The sequence below is a fragment of the Nyctibius grandis genome, chromosome 19 (assembly GCF_013368605.1).
Source record: "Nyctibius grandis isolate bNycGra1 chromosome 19, bNycGra1.pri, whole genome shotgun sequence".
In the NCBI taxonomy this organism is placed as follows: domain Eukaryota; kingdom Metazoa; phylum Chordata; class Aves; order Nyctibiiformes; family Nyctibiidae; genus Nyctibius; species Nyctibius grandis.
Genome location: NC_090676.1, coordinates 2,882,993 through 2,898,561, shown reverse-complemented (window position 1 = coordinate 2,898,561; position 15,569 = coordinate 2,882,993). Strand labels below are relative to the sequence as shown.

The following is a 15,569-nucleotide window of genomic DNA, read 5'->3' as shown; positions in this document are numbered from 1 at the left end:
TCAGCATTGAAATGTGGTTGTTGAGGCCCAATTTAAGAATTATTTCCACAGTGTAGTACTGTTTAGTTTTGTGGGATGTGCTCATATCAATCCCTCACCTGCACTGGGAGGCTGTTTTACACCACCAGCACTGCAATTATCCGAAGGAAACTGCTCTTCCTCTGATCTCTTCAAAATATTTCTGTACAGCATTCAAGCCTGTGCTGGTTCTCTCCCCTTTCCCTCTCCACCCAGTCCTTCTTTGGAATAGTAGCTTTAGAAAGCCACTTCAAAAATACACCAGCACCCCCGCTTGTTTCTATTTTGTGACAGGTTATTTTGCTGGAGGCATTATCTAGTTTTTCCAACTTTTAAATAAATACCTGCAGAAACGTTTTATTATTTTTGTTTGTACAGTTTTAAAATTATTCAAATCACACTTTAAAGATCTTCAGTTTCTTGCTCTAGTTGATGCTGTAAGTTTTAAATCATGCTGTAGATAAGCCATACAGTTACACTTGAAGAGCCTGTTTTGTAATGAGTCTGTAAGGCTCAGATTTTCTTTTAAAAATCTTTTTTTTTAAAAAAAGCATTGCAGCTGCTAGTGCAGAACACTAAAAAGACTTGTGAAAAATGTCTTGCAGCCATTAAGTTGTTTGCTACATAGTACTCATAATTATAAGTTTCCCTTAAAAACTTGGCATAAGGCTCCTCATACACCAGAACTATTGCCTCTGGTGTCCAATATTGTCTTAACTGTTTCCCTGGGTTCTCATCCATCTACACTAATCCACTTTCCTTTTTTCCCAGGATAAAATGCCTCACAGCGGTGTGTGGGGAGCACAGGCTGATGGCTGTGTCGTCTCGTCCAGCTTGCACAGAACTTCCCACAGCAGGAGCACTGTCCCAAGGGAGCAGGACGGCAGCAACCCAACACTTCAGCAGGCACTGCCTTGCACACCCGGGATCCTTTACAAGCCCCCAGCGTGGAGGCTGCTGAAGCACGTGTGCGTTCTACATACTTTTCATGCTCCTTTCTCACTAAAATAGAGGGTTTAGGGACAAAAAAACAACCAACCAACCACAACTAACTTTCAAATGTATGCACAGCATACAAGTTTGCGTGGCACCAACAGTAAAAAAGCTGGTAGTTCACATTTTTTCTGTAAAAAAAAAAAAATCTGTAAAATTCCACAATATAAATAATAAAACCTAAGAAGCAGAGTACAGCTACTTGTGATCCACCTTTTAAAGTGGATCATTTACTACACTTAAAAGGATTTTTATGTCCTTTTCAAAAAAAACTGTCAAGTTAGGATGAAAATACACACTAGTGCAGACTTGCAGTTGTGAAAAAAGAGTGAAAATACCTGTTAGAAGATACTCCCCGACAGCCTGCGTAAAGGCTGACCAGAGCTGAGCAATTATGTGTTTGGAGAAGAGCTGCAACAGCACTGGCCTTAACAATAGCTTAAACATCTGACAGGAACGCAGGTGTGAAAAGACAAACCAGAAGCAATAATCTGTTTAGGAATTCACAACAAACACCCAGCCAGCATTCTGAGTGTCATTCAAAAATCAGCCTGTGAAATCGTACTGTGCAGTTCTGCGTGGTCCTGCAGCTCCTTCTTGCTCAGAGGCAGGGAGCTGCACTGTCCGTTTCTCTGTGCAGTTGTTCCAGCGTGCTGCAGCTGTCCAGTCTGAACACGACAAAAGGTGAGGGCAGCCTGTTTTGGCACGTCGCAGTAGAAAAGGAGAGTCTCTTGGCTCAGAGAAGATGAAATATCTCACCCATTTGCCAATATCTGAGAATTTAGGAACTGCATTTTCCCCTTTGTAAAACTGCTGAAACAGAGGATGGGCAAGATTTCTCAAAGCGAAAACTGGTGGTGTTCCAACAGCTTCCCTTTGCCACCGAGCCTCACCGTGTCCTAAATGGACTTGTTTGATGTCGCTGTGGTATGACCCCCTTCTGCATGACTCGTGATAGAAATAATTTTAACAGAGCAGAATTTAAACTAACCCCTCCACCCCAATGCAGTCAGTGGCTGATATTGAACTTTAATCCATGAGTTCTTCCAAAGTGAAACCTTTTGATGCATTATAAAACTTAAAAAATTGAACAAAACACACGGCTGAGCTGGTGCTTTAGACGCCAGTTATAAAGCACTCTACAACGGGAAGTTACTTACGGTTCCGAGACGTTCCTCAGGAGCAGCCTTTGCATAGTCGCTGCTGGGATGTATGCCTGACATCTCAGAGCCTCAGAACCTGGTCGGAGTCACGCCTGTTGGGTGCCACTGAAGCACCCTCTTGTGGCACCGAACACTCAGTGCCCCAGGCTGTGAAGGTGAGGTATCGTTTGCAACCGCTCCACTTCCACGGCTGTTCAGCTGCTGCTTTCCTGAAACCTGCTTTTGCCAGACTTTGTCATTTCCAAGATAGCTCAGCGTTAGTTCTAAACAATTCAGAAGTTCTGAACTATTCTTAAATAGGTTTCAGTGTTAGTTTTCACTGTTAATTGCCTACGGAACGACGTGTCTGCTTCCACTTTCAAGACCAAATCAAACTTTATTATCAAACACCAGTGTTTCAGAGGTGTGCCTCCTGCCCTGCTGTTTCTCTTCAAAAGCCTGTATCAGTTGTAATTAAGCTGCCTGTGTGCCAAGCCTTTATTGTTCAGGTACACAGAGAAAGTAAATCTGGCTTTAAATTTAATTACTTTAGGAAACTCTGAGACAGGGCCTTTTCTGTGGTGGTGATTTGTTTGCATTCAAGCCAAAACTGTAGCTATGCTCATGCAAATCTGTAGCTCAGTCAGGTAAAGCTTTGTTTTAATCTACATGAAATTATAGTGATTTATCTGATCTACATTCCCCGACTACATCCTCACAACTACACCACTCCTAAGTGAAGAGAGGTACTATCTGCTGAGAAAAAAGGTCTCCTTATTTTCCAGACCAGTTACGGATTGGTATCATCATTCCTTGCAGGGACAGGCCATCTTCAGGTTCCAAGTTCAGTACAGACCAGATACAGCGAATCATCAGCACCAAGATGAGCAGCAAAACTTGACTCCAAAGTGCAAGAGATCACCTCAGAAAAACCCTTTTATTTGGGAACTACCAGAGGACGACCTTTTTTACTGGCTATGCAGTCAAGTGAGCAAGTTCAAAGAACTAAAATAATATTAGTAAAAGAAAGCAAAACAGCAATAGAGGGTGGTGAGTTTTTTTAATCAAACTTTCATCACTTTCAGTGCTGATGACAAGGGATAGACCACCCTAATATTCATGGTGCATCCATAAGTTGTACCAGGTTTCTGTGCCCCCAACTCTCAGCAATGGTTCCTTATACTGAAGCCAAGCACCCATTATTGCGAGTGTTGGCTTTCTGTCGTCCAAGCACCTTGGGGGTCCTACGTGCTTGAAAGGCAAAATAGGAAACACGCCAGCAGCAGGGACCAGCCTTCCTAACTTGACATGGCAAAAATCTTCATGTGGCTGACAGCCACAGGACAGACGTAACATACCTTGTAGAGCAGAGAAGGGGAGCTCCAGTAGTTCAGAGGCAGGAGGTGATAATCACTCCCCAAGGATCCCACTGCTCCTTTTAATTGGCTGGGTCCCAGGGAATGTTGGCTTCAGCAGCCACTACTGGTCTGCCTCACTTCACAGCCAGGGTTCAGCTCACGTGCCACCCCGTGTGCCAGCACCGCCCCTGATGCCCATGATGCAAGTTCAGCACCGGAGCTGCATTACACCAGCCACTCCTGTACTATAACCCTTCTAAAGCCAGATCTCCAACATGAATTTCTCAGGAGTTCTAGCAGACTCATCTTAGGTATTCTGATCATTACTTGGTCTGTCAGCAGCCTTTCTGAAACTCCTCTAGTTACAAAGGGTTAAGGCTAGACCTACATATACAGCAACCACATGTCCCAGAAAATTGCCAGTAACATAGAATAAATAACTCTTTTTATTGCCCTGGCACTACTCAATACTTATTGTCTCTTAGTATGGGTCTACATTGCAGAATATAGCATTAAGCAAAGACACCTTAGCTTTCAAGGAGTTAATTCAGATGCCAGAAGTAGTTTAGTTATAACAGTATGGAACTTGGCATAGGCTAGTTTATCCCATGGGGAAGCACTTGCAGCAAAAACAAAGGCATGAAGTGTAACTACAACCAGTCCTTGCAGACAAACATACTTAGGACTTAAGAACAGCTGCTCAGTTTAAGTAAAATATTTTTTAACAGTTAGTAGTTAATTTTTTTTTAATAGTTGAACCAACAGCAGCATATCCACATACACTGCACTCAACTGAAAAGTCACAACTTGGGCTGGTACAACCTTGCCTGAAGAGAACCATTAAACTGGCACCAGTCTCTGTGCAGACAAGGCCTTACTTTTTTCTTTTCACAACAGTACTTACAGCTTCCTACACCACTTCTACCTCCTGAGCCATAACTCCTCTGTCTTGAGTGTACTATGTTTTCCCTCTTGCTCTCTTTGTAGTGGTGTATTTTCTTTCTTTCCTGCATTCGTACTGTTATCACAAAGGAAAAAAAATTACACGAGAAAAAAATACATAAATTATGTAAGCTATAATCTAAGCATTTTGGTATGCCCATCACATTTTCTGATGATGGGCTCCCAGTATCACTGTACTCCCTTCACAAAGTCTCCAGATTTTGGTAGAGGCGTATAGGAACAAAGCAGTCCAAGTGCCCTTTGTATCTGGGATCTTTAACTATACAAGCAAATACCATTCACTCTATGAATAGGTCTTGGGTGTAGAAAAGCTTAGCTGCAGAAGAAAGGAAGGAAACTGAAAGGGGATAATAAAAGGAAATTTGTATCATTAGAGCCAGGGCTCTACAAACCTGGCCTCCCGCTTCCAGGAGGCGGCAATGTTGTCTCTCCCTCATTCTGTACAGCAGGAGAGGCACGACAAACACTGGGCTTTTCTCTTAATAAAAAACTTCCCCTTTGAAGCCCCACCCATTAACAATTTCTATGAAATACTAGTACCAAACAAGATATTATAATAGATAGCTATAAACTCACGCTATTTATCTGTCTACAGTTACATAAACAGAAGTTTAGCATCTTGGTGTAACAAGTGCTTTTTACTCAAGAAGCTCTATCACAAGAACAATAATAGGAAACACATTTAATGTTTATTTTTAGCTAATAAACCCTCTTCACTCGTGTGCTTCGTTACTTTTATCAATAAATGCAGTTACGATGTTTAAGTAGCTTTAGCACCTGAGTTGAGTAAATTATCGGTTCATGTATTTCTTTTAAGTCTAATAAGGCAAGTCAGCTGAACTTCAACAAAGATTTGAAGCACTGATGAGTACTTAGTATACTTATGACTGGGTAGTTTAAAAATTGGGATACTGCAAATATCTATCTTCTTCCTCTCCTTTTGGATTCATTTTCTATTTTAGAACTGCTGATACATTTGCTGCTGACTTCTATTTGACAATTAACAACAAAAATATAGAAAAAAAAGTCTCTCCCAAGCGTTGCTTTATCAAACAGAAAACCCGAGTTCAGGTGCTTCAGACTTTCGAAATTCAATATAAAAGCTGAGCACTGCATATTAAATTAATACAGATCTTCCTAAAGAAAGTAAAAGCAACACTTCTGAAAGGGAATGTGATGCATACCTAATTTCCACTTATATGTGTAGTTCAAATACTGCCTGCAACTTTAAAAGTACTTTTACTTAATATTCACTTATCAAAGCAAGTTCAAGGTATTTCCCATTCTAGTTATTAAATGAATAAATAGGGTTATTTTCACTGGGGACATCAAGATGTTAGACAGTGTCATTAATCAGGCTCCAGATTCTGGTGTACAAAGTCATTTCCAAGTACAGCCCTAACTCATCCCCAAAAAAAGCTACGGAAAAAAAATTAGGAGGTGAAGAAGCACGAACTAATGGGGTAACAGGGAAAAGAGAAATCACTGCTCCATATAACTGTGTACTACTAGCATAAAAATACCCTTTTTTGTTTTTTAAATGCAAACTAGGTTGGGAGACCAAAAGGGGGCTTGGTGGCAGGGTTTAGATGCAAATATACTATACATCCCTATCACCCAACACATCTGTTAAGAGTGGCTTGCTTTTCTTGCTACTAATTAATAAAACTGTGTCATATGTAACAACAAAATCTTGTATCTGACAAGTACAGAGTAAATACATCCATGTCTGAAATATGATAAACTGACTGACGGAAACAGTATTAGAGTAATTCTGCTAATCGCATTAAGTTTCCTTGATTCCTAAAGCGCCTCGTGCACTGAAGTCACAAATAAGGATTTGCAGAACATGGCTTGAAGCTCTGGAAGAATGCAGGCGGGATTTTGAAATCCTGTATATGGAAGAATGCCGACCTTAGCCTCCTCTAGGCGACCTTAAGTCCCAACAGCAGACACCCAGATGTCTGAACTAGGCATCTTAAACGTCTTTCATAATCGATGTTTAGAAATAAGCATTTCTAAACAGTGAGTCACTTTAAGATTAGTGTCTAAACCAGATTATATGTTTTGTCCACTGAAGGTGTTTTTCTTGCCAGACAAGCTCAGACCTAGAGAGTTCTAGCTTTTAGGTACCCAAAGTGAGATGACTCTCACGAATTTCCGTAGTGCTGTAACTTCTACGTTTTGAAATGCATATAAAGATTTGATAAATAAATAAAATCTTGTGGAATGCTCTTAAAGATGATGCAATAAGCAGCTTCTCAGGAAGATTACAGATCAAACCCATCCAATCAAAAAGGACAGTTTTTTTCACAAATACACAAACAATTTATCAGGGAATTTAGTAATGGCACAGAGTCCCCACATATTAGTACAACTTACCTTAATAAAAGCAATCTGAAGTTCTTCCTTGCATTTGATATGAGTTCTTCATCACACGAACTAGGTTGTTTTCTACTCGTTATTGAAGTCTGGTATACACATATATTTTTGAACCAATTTAACAATTTAGGTACAGGAAACCAATCTTCTACTGGAATTGGTTAAATCTGTATAACCTCCAAATGTGGTAAAACTTAAGAACAACTCCCCTTGAAAAAACCTCAACCTCCCTGACTCAAAACCTGTATTCCTGCCTCCTAGAAAAAAAAAAAACCTATAGCAATAAGGACATTTTAAGTGATATGGTTATATGGACACTTGCAATTACATTGAGATAGAAAGTATCATAAGAATTTGACATGTAAAATAAGCCCTTACAGTTCCATTTACGTCTTTTCTAACTTTAGTTATGTTTAAAACGCTACTGTTTCTGACAAAAAAGCTATAGTTTCTTTAGAAGCAGCTTAAAAAAGGCAAGTTTATCAAAATATGAGTCTTAAGAGTTCACTATAAAAAAGGCACAGGGCCCAAGTAACCAAATATGCAACAAAATTATGCAGGGAAAAATTATAACCATTTAAACACTTGGTGTGGGTAAATACAAGTAAAATACACCTAGTAAGTCTACTATGTGCTATAATAATAAACAGCAATTTAGGGTAGCTGGTGTTCCCTCTGTGTTTGAAAATTAGATCTAAAAAAATTTCAAAGATAATTTATAAACTTAACAGTTACTTTACATATAATGTGTTTAAACTAGGCTTATTTCTGAAAATAAAATGTAAAATTGGCTAAAGTGTGGTTAAGAAAGCTGCGAGAACTGAATTTCTGAATTCATTAATCATCAAGTGAGTAAACAGCAGACACCAGGTCATGTGGTTTGTAAACGTGAAATGTAAGATTTCATCTGAAGTTCCACCACTGCGTCATAAAACTACTTAGCTGGAGTCAATCAAAAAATGTCATTAGCAGAAAGCCTTGTTCAGGCTACAAAGCAGTTTCTACTTACCTTTATATGAGTTACAAGGGTGCTATTCAAAACCTGCAAAAATACGCAAGGCAGCATCTCTGCCTAATATCCACTCAAGATGTGTTCTTGTGTGTGTGGATAATGTGTGAAGTATGAACATATATAAATAGGAAAAAAAAAAAAGTACTGCCTCCCCCCGAAACTTAAAAGTAAAGAATGGTCCTTAAATTATTTCATGTAAGGAAGAAAAGCAGCAGGAAGAACCTGGATATACTTGACAGTTAAAAGCTGTCTGCAGAAGTGTGAAGTATCGTTGGATACCACGTTGAAGATTTCATTCTCGGCACTAGCACTGAAAATGCAAGATCTGAGAGACAAGTGCCAAATCTAAATTACAAAAATACAATTCAAATTAGTACAGTCAATTGCTGATTCACACTATGCAACCTTTTTGTAAAACTTAACACAAACGTATCAATACTCACCTTTTCTAGATTAGAAACAGTTATTGTCTTTATGGGAAAAATTTAAAGCTTAACCATATAGTTTTCATCCACAAATCAGCTGGGTACATTGACAGGCTCTTAATCATACAACTGTCGTATGATACAAATGAAACTTCTAAAAGCATCTCCCGTTTGTGTGTATCTCTGTGTGTGAATCTTTGAAGGTGAAGAAAGTAGTTTGGTGCCATATTACGATTAAAAAAAACCCCAAATCCTAAACTCCCTAGTCTTGCAGGCAAGAATGGATGGGTATTGAAAGAAAATGTAAATGGTTATTCAGGAATATCCCTATGCGATACATACATTTGAACAACAGTGAAGATGAAATGGCAGCAGTCCTTTCAGGCTTTACAGCATTGTAATTATGATCGCTTGCCCAGGATGGTGTGCTGTTTTCTGCTGCTGGCTCTTTAGCAATAGGTTGAGTGTTTGCCTCAGTCTTGGCAGTTGTCAAAATAGTCTTCTTCATATTCATCTCTCTTTTCTCAGGAAATTGTCTCTTTTGGTTTGAAAGAGGCTTAATACCTTCCTGTATGATTAAAAGAAGCTTAATTACTAATAATCATCAAATGTGTCTTAAAACCAAGCAGAGATATAGTTACATACATGTATACAGATTTCTTTTATAGTAAGTTCCTGTAAATACACTTGAAATGATGTAATTTCACATTCAAGTCTATAAAGCAAAAGTAATACACACTGTAACTTTGGGAGAAGAGAATGGCAAAGAAACGACCTCAAAACAACAGTATTTATCATCAAGTTGTGGGGTTTTTTTGTTTGGAAAAACTACTGCCCATTTTATGGTGGTTTCAAAAGGGAAAGGAGAAGGCTTTGATTTCATCCTTTTGCTTCCCAAAGCATACATACAATGCAGTCATGTTAGTTCACAATTCACAGTAGTTACAAATTACTGCCCAAAACCCAGTAAGTTGGGAGTTTAAAAAGGTAAAATTAATTTGGAATGAAATTAAAATTAAAAAGGTGTATTGCTTATACTTTTTTTTAAAGGTAAATTAATTTGGAATTAATTTTCTTTTTAAAAAAGTGCACTGCCATCTAGAAGGCCCTTTCAAGAAACTAGGTAGAGAGGCAGTTATTAAGATTTTTAAGAAGTGACACGAAAATGTTTTATTGTCAGAAGAATTAAACAATGGTTTTACCACAGAAAAAGGCAAAAGAACAAAAAAAAAATATAATAGAAAGCTCCTCTTCAATGAAGGACTTGGCAATTTTATTTGTCTGAAAAAGGAGAGCACAGAAAGAAGCCAGAGTGCTTCAGGACAACTATTTTAGATCATGAACATTAGCTTACCTGCAGCTGAGATTTTGGCATGCCAGGTTTTTCAAATTTTAGTTTGATCTTCTCTTTAGGTTTTGGTTTTGCATCTTTGCCAGCACTTAAAACCTTCATAGTGGCTGCAGCATGCTTGAGAATGCACTCACTGCTGCAATACACAGAGTCAGGCTGAGCCAAATTAAAACAGCCAGGACCAATGCACTTTGACGCACCAGGAGCTTCAATTACCTACAGATTGAAATGGAGTGAGTTCAAAGTTCGAAGAGGAAACAACAGAAACATACCTGTATAACATGAAGAAATGCTTACATATCATATGTGCAGACCACAGCTATGACTGTTAGTGACTGGCACAACTGCCAGCGTGAAAACAACTTTCATTCATGATATAATAGAAACCCACAAAAATGTAAGAACTTCACTCTTGTAACACACTTTTTCAGACCTTCTTGCGTTTTCAAGTGGTTGGTCTGCTAGCAGTGAGCTAAGGGAGGCTGGTTTCCTAAATCTTCAGATCCCATCAGCACACAAATGCTTTTGTCTAACTCTCTACAACATGTGAGAAATCTCCTTAATGATGCAGAACAGGTTTCTCAAGAGCAAGGTTTCTAAAACACGTTTTACTTATCTATCACCATCAGCAGCTGTCCTCAACCATGCACACACGCAAAAGGAAGCACTCAGCTGTTCAGGTGTACAGATAATTCTTGCTCTAGAGGTTTACCAATTTTAATTTTACACGTCTCCAACTTAGATAAAACACAGCCATTCTCCTGGACAATTCTGCCATAGCCTAATATTTCTTACACATTGAGAAGTTGGCATATGCAATCTGTATATTCCTCTACTTCACAATTACTCTCCATTTATATCGAAGTGTTACATACTAAGCACTTCCTCTTCAAATGTTAAGATTTAGAAAATAGCACATTCCTTGAAAACAGAGTACATTAGGTCAAGTGTAGAAGCATCTGAAAGCTCTTTAGGCTCCATCACCTCTACCTATTATGCCTTTAGAATCGCTCTTCTAGGTTACTCCCAAAAATGTTATACAACTGACCTAACACTTGGAACTACTGTAGCTCTAGACAGCTTCTCCCCTATCAATAAACTACAATTTGTAATTACTAAAAATAAATTTTTCAGGAATATTTCCAGTAAAAAAAAAAATAATATTATTTGCATAGTGTGGCTTCCCCTCCCCCAGTCAAAAGTCAAAAGTCAGTTAAGACAGCATTATCTGCTGCAGTCTGATAAAACCCAGGTTTGGGAACTTTCCCATAAAAGATAAGCTTATGCTTTAGAATACTTTTCCATCATGTACACACTTAACTATGAAGTACCAAGAAAAAGTATCAATTCATGTTCCCTAAGAAGCACCTCAAACTTCAGATTAACTGGCCTGTCATTTCTAAACTAAGGGCATTTACTCAGATGATGTCCAAACTTTCAGTGTTGATGTCTGTACTTATACAATTTCTAGTTCTAATCACAAACCAAAACTCTACAGCTATAGGTGCTTATGGACAGCAAGAAAAAGGAGTCTTTCTCCAAGTGCTTAGAATACTCATGTAAGAGAACAGATAAACTGAATAAGGAGACTGTTCAGTCACTGTACCACAGAGCGATTTCAGCACATCAACATATCAAATAGCAATGATGGTTTTGCCTAGAATGGGCAGGGAATTCTGCAGCGAGAGTGGTACTTGTTTATACAAGCCACAGAGGGATCTTAACTGAGGCATGAGGGACAGCATGGGCTAAAACACAGACTTGACTGTTCAGTTCTCTCAAAACATGGTACCATCTGGCAAACACAAATACAGCAGTTCTATTTCATTTCCAAATGCCAAAAGAATACCTAAAATATTAGCAGTTCTTCTATAAGAGGCAATGAACTAATGATACTTATGTTTTCTTTCACTAAAGGAGAGGTGCCTACTTAAATGCCTACGTTTAAGTAACTTGTTAGCGTGCTAATATCAAAGAGTAATTGGTCATACTCAGAAGTAGGACTTAATACTAACATTGTCAGTGAAAAGCAGACCAACGCCAATAGAATGGGACTTTCAAAAATGTTTTTGTATACAAAAAAGTTCAAATGTATTTGAAACTGTATTTGAAAATGTTTTTGAGAAAAATACTGTTTTCTACACATTTATATTAAAATAGTAAATATTTATATATTAAGCTCAAACTGTTCTGATCTATACATTCAGCTCACTATGCTGATACAGACAGCTCTGCCATTCAAATTGACTAGAAGTGGGGGGGTGTTCCATAAATGTTTTGCAGAAAATCTCCTACAGCAGAAAAGATTCCTCCAGAGAGACCCTTATACTCAAACTTGGTAGTACTTATTCTAGGGATGATTTCAAAGATTAGGCGTCAAAAGAACAAATTCATACAGAAAAAAACATGAATAGCTGTAGCATTCTAACAGCAAATACACTAAACATGCTCTTCAAGGCACAGTAAGAAGAAAAGGAAAATGTTCAAGATGTTGGGGGATTACTATAGTAGCTTAGGCATTAGCATGAAGTTTTTAAATAAACTAATACCTTGAAGAAGCATCAGGACAAGAATCAGAACTTCAAAGACTAACTGGAAGTACAGCTGGAATTAACTCCAACAGACACTTGTCAATGTTAAGTAAAAAGTTTCACTATCATTGAAAATGTCCAAAACGGTTTGAGATTATTTCAAAGCTCATAGAAACCAGTCCAGAATTCTAATATTTTTATAAAAAGAACTTAATATTTTTATAAAAAGAACTTAATATTTGAGTACCAGAACAGTTTTTAGAAAGGGTAGAACAGCACAAAGCATGTAGTGTGGCATTTCCTCACACCTACATTAAACTTTTAAATCCCCCACTTCAAAGTAACACTTTCTTAGTTTTAGTTCCTGTACTGATAGAACTATGGATAAACTTTTGCTAAACAACAAGATTTAGCTGGTTGTTCAGCTTCACATTCAGCTTTAAAAAACAAAGTCAGATTTACAGCCATACAAGTAAGCCATTGCCTTAATATACTCAGTGAAACATGAAAAATAAGAAACAATTAAAATACTCACAGGTTGAAATATCTTCAGTTTTTTCTTCCCACTTGGGTTTGCAGCTTTTTCAATCCTACCCTTAATTCCTTGGTCCTCAACAGACTTTTGTTCAATTGTTCCTATGCTTGTGAATTCTGTGCCATCCTCATTTACTTGCCCCGCTTTAGCTTCCTGCTGGTCTATTTCTGAGACAGGCTCATCCTGTCCCTGGAGAATGGTGCAGTTTGGACAGATATAGTCCTCACCATTCCTTTCCAACAATCGCCCTCGAGCCTCAGAAATACCCACGCAGTCACCATGAAACCATTCCTCACATCTATCGCAACAAATCATAAACCTGAAAAAAAAACCAAACCCAAGGAACAGTAAAACATTGTGAAATGAAAAGGCAATTAACGCTCAACAGATATTTCAAGCGGCAGATCTTAAGTACCCCAATAAAGTACCAGTATACTGCTCTGCCTCACTGTTCAACTTTGTATTCATTTCTTTATACCCTCATTTAAATATTTGTAATAACCCCCCCCAAGCTTCAAACAAACCCAACAGCTCATTTACATATACTCAAAAAGTAAGCATGAGCATTTGGTTTAATTTTTCACCACAGAAAAATTCCAACTGCTTGCATTGCATTTGTAGTTGGGACCTTTGCCTACCTGTTGTTATGAGGCTGACGACATATACAATACAGTGCGTTTGGGTCGTAAATCTCAGACTCAGGTTTGCTTTTGGGCAGTTCTTCGGGTTCTTCATCTGTGATCCCTTTTGCATCAAGGGCAGGCTCTACCTCCTTCTGAACCTGGAGATCTTCTGTGTCTTCTTCAGACACAACCACTTGACTTGCAATCTCAGTGTTGTCTGCGGTCTCAGGCTCTTCTTTGACAGGCAACTCCGACTCAACTTGTTTTTCAGACTGGACATCACCAGTTTCTGTAGGATCTTCTTCTGAATTTCTTCTCCTCAGGCGGTTCTGTATATCCTTCAACGTCAGTTGCACAGGTTTCTGTTCAACACGTTTCTTTCTTAGTCGATTCTGCAGTTCCTTTAGTGTTAGCCCATCACTATCACTATCAGAGGTATCATCTTCCTCCTCTTCCTCTTCTTCGTCTTCCTCTTTTGTCTGTCTGCTTTTAGAGCCTTTCTGATCCTTACTACTCCTCGTACAAATCCTTCGCGTTGCAGGTTTTGTATCTGGAGTGCTCTCAATGCTATCTTCTGAAGCAGTTTCAGCATCTGTAGCTGGACAGGATGCTGGTTCACTTGAATCTTCTAGAGCAGCAGGAACACTCCTCCTTCCTCTGCGTCTTACTGTTGTAAGAAATTCTTCCACTCTTTCTGTTCGCTTTGGTTGCCGTCCACTACGCCTGAGGTTTAAGCTTTGTTGCTGATGTTGAGGCTGTTGCTCACTAGAGTCCACATCAGCCTCTCCTGTACCTTCTCGCTTAGCGATTGTAGTCCTTCGAAATCCCCAGGTTTTCCTGAACTCTTTACTTGTAGGTTTGACAGTTTTTTGTTCCTCCTCATTGCTTTGCTCACCTTTCTCATCCACAACTGATGCTGAAAACAAGGAATCAGTTATTAAACTGGTGGTGAAGGAAGATGTCTTTTCTTAAAAGTTTTTTTCCAACATATTATTATCTTTGTGATAATATATCTATACCCACCTCATTTTATGACCCTGAAAACAGATCAAATGCTTGCTTGTGAATTTAATACAACAGCAGCACTTAAGTACATCACTGAACACTGTGCCAATATAATCCAGCTGTTACAAAATCTTCTCTTATTTGAAAATATATGTATATACACATATATACACACACATACACAATAGACAAAATAAGCATATTTTCTGCTCAATTTCAAAAGAAGAAATCTTACCAGGAGAACTATTTTCCATGTTGTCCGTATTAGATTCAAATTCTAATGGCACTGGCTGTGAACTCACAGCTTGTTCCATAGTATGGACACCACTGTCCTCACCCTGAAACACTGAAGAGAAACATCAGGTTCAAAACTCAGATTCAAAAATATTCTGATGTAATCTCATTATGTTATTGTAACAAACATTTAACTTCAATTTCAAGCCACTAATAGTCACTGAATATCAACAAAAAGTTGATGGAATTCCTTCAAAGACAAAGTACTAAGTCAAATATATGGGTTTGGACACCATACAGACATATTTTATTAAACAGCCTCAGGATTTCTGATATTTTCTGATATTTCTCAAAAAAATCCTTTCATGGTATGAACCTATTCCCTGGGATTTGTCTGGGAAAAACCTGTAGCAAGTTCCACTCCTTACATGGACACAGGAATCGTGCATGCACCAGTGTGAAAGACCATGGAGCAGAACAAGGAGTGACCCAAACAGATAGCACAGATACAGTTACTGTTTTAAAGGTGGGGATGGTATTTGATATCAATAACATTTTCTGGTAGAAAGGACTGCTGATTACCTGCAGCAGGATAAGAAACAAGGTAGAAACAACAGCCAGTTTAAAGAAATTCAAAGCTACTGCTGTTTACATAATACAGGGTTAATCAAAGAATAACGAGGTTTTTGTTTTTAAAACCAGAAAATACCCTAGTCTTCCTTGTTTAATACACTAGGTCTGTATCTTACCTATTAAATAGTTTAGCTGCTATTTTTAAGTTCTTTCAGAAACACTAGTGGGTATTCAGGATAAAGCAACACACTTTTCCTTCACTATTTCTCTAACAAGGTTTATTGGATAGAAGAAATTATACAGAAAAGATCAACATAAAAATCTTCTCAGACATCTTTCTGGAAAAAAAAAAAAATCTGCACTGAATGAAACTTGAGAAAGGCTGCTCCTTGACATGGTTATTTACAAAAAGGTTTTCAGCCTA

General features: G+C 38.3%; 1 protein-coding gene across 1 annotated transcript in view; it reads right to left on the bottom strand.

Annotated features, from left to right (window-relative positions):
* DIDO1 (death inducer-obliterator 1) overlaps positions 1-15,569 on the bottom strand; it is a 54,448-nt gene that overhangs the window by 23,127 nt on the left and 15,752 nt on the right. Inside the window, exons 3-7 of the mRNA XM_068416015.1 lie at positions 14,574-14,684; positions 13,349-14,249; positions 12,711-13,029; positions 9,648-9,860; positions 8,636-8,861 (exon numbers count right to left, since the gene is read on the bottom strand). Coding sequence (XP_068272116.1) covers positions 8,636-8,861; positions 9,648-9,860; positions 12,711-13,029; positions 13,349-14,249; positions 14,574-14,684 — 1,770 coding nt within the window. The remainder of the gene's footprint in view (positions 1-8,635; positions 8,862-9,647; positions 9,861-12,710; positions 13,030-13,348; positions 14,250-14,573; positions 14,685-15,569) is intronic.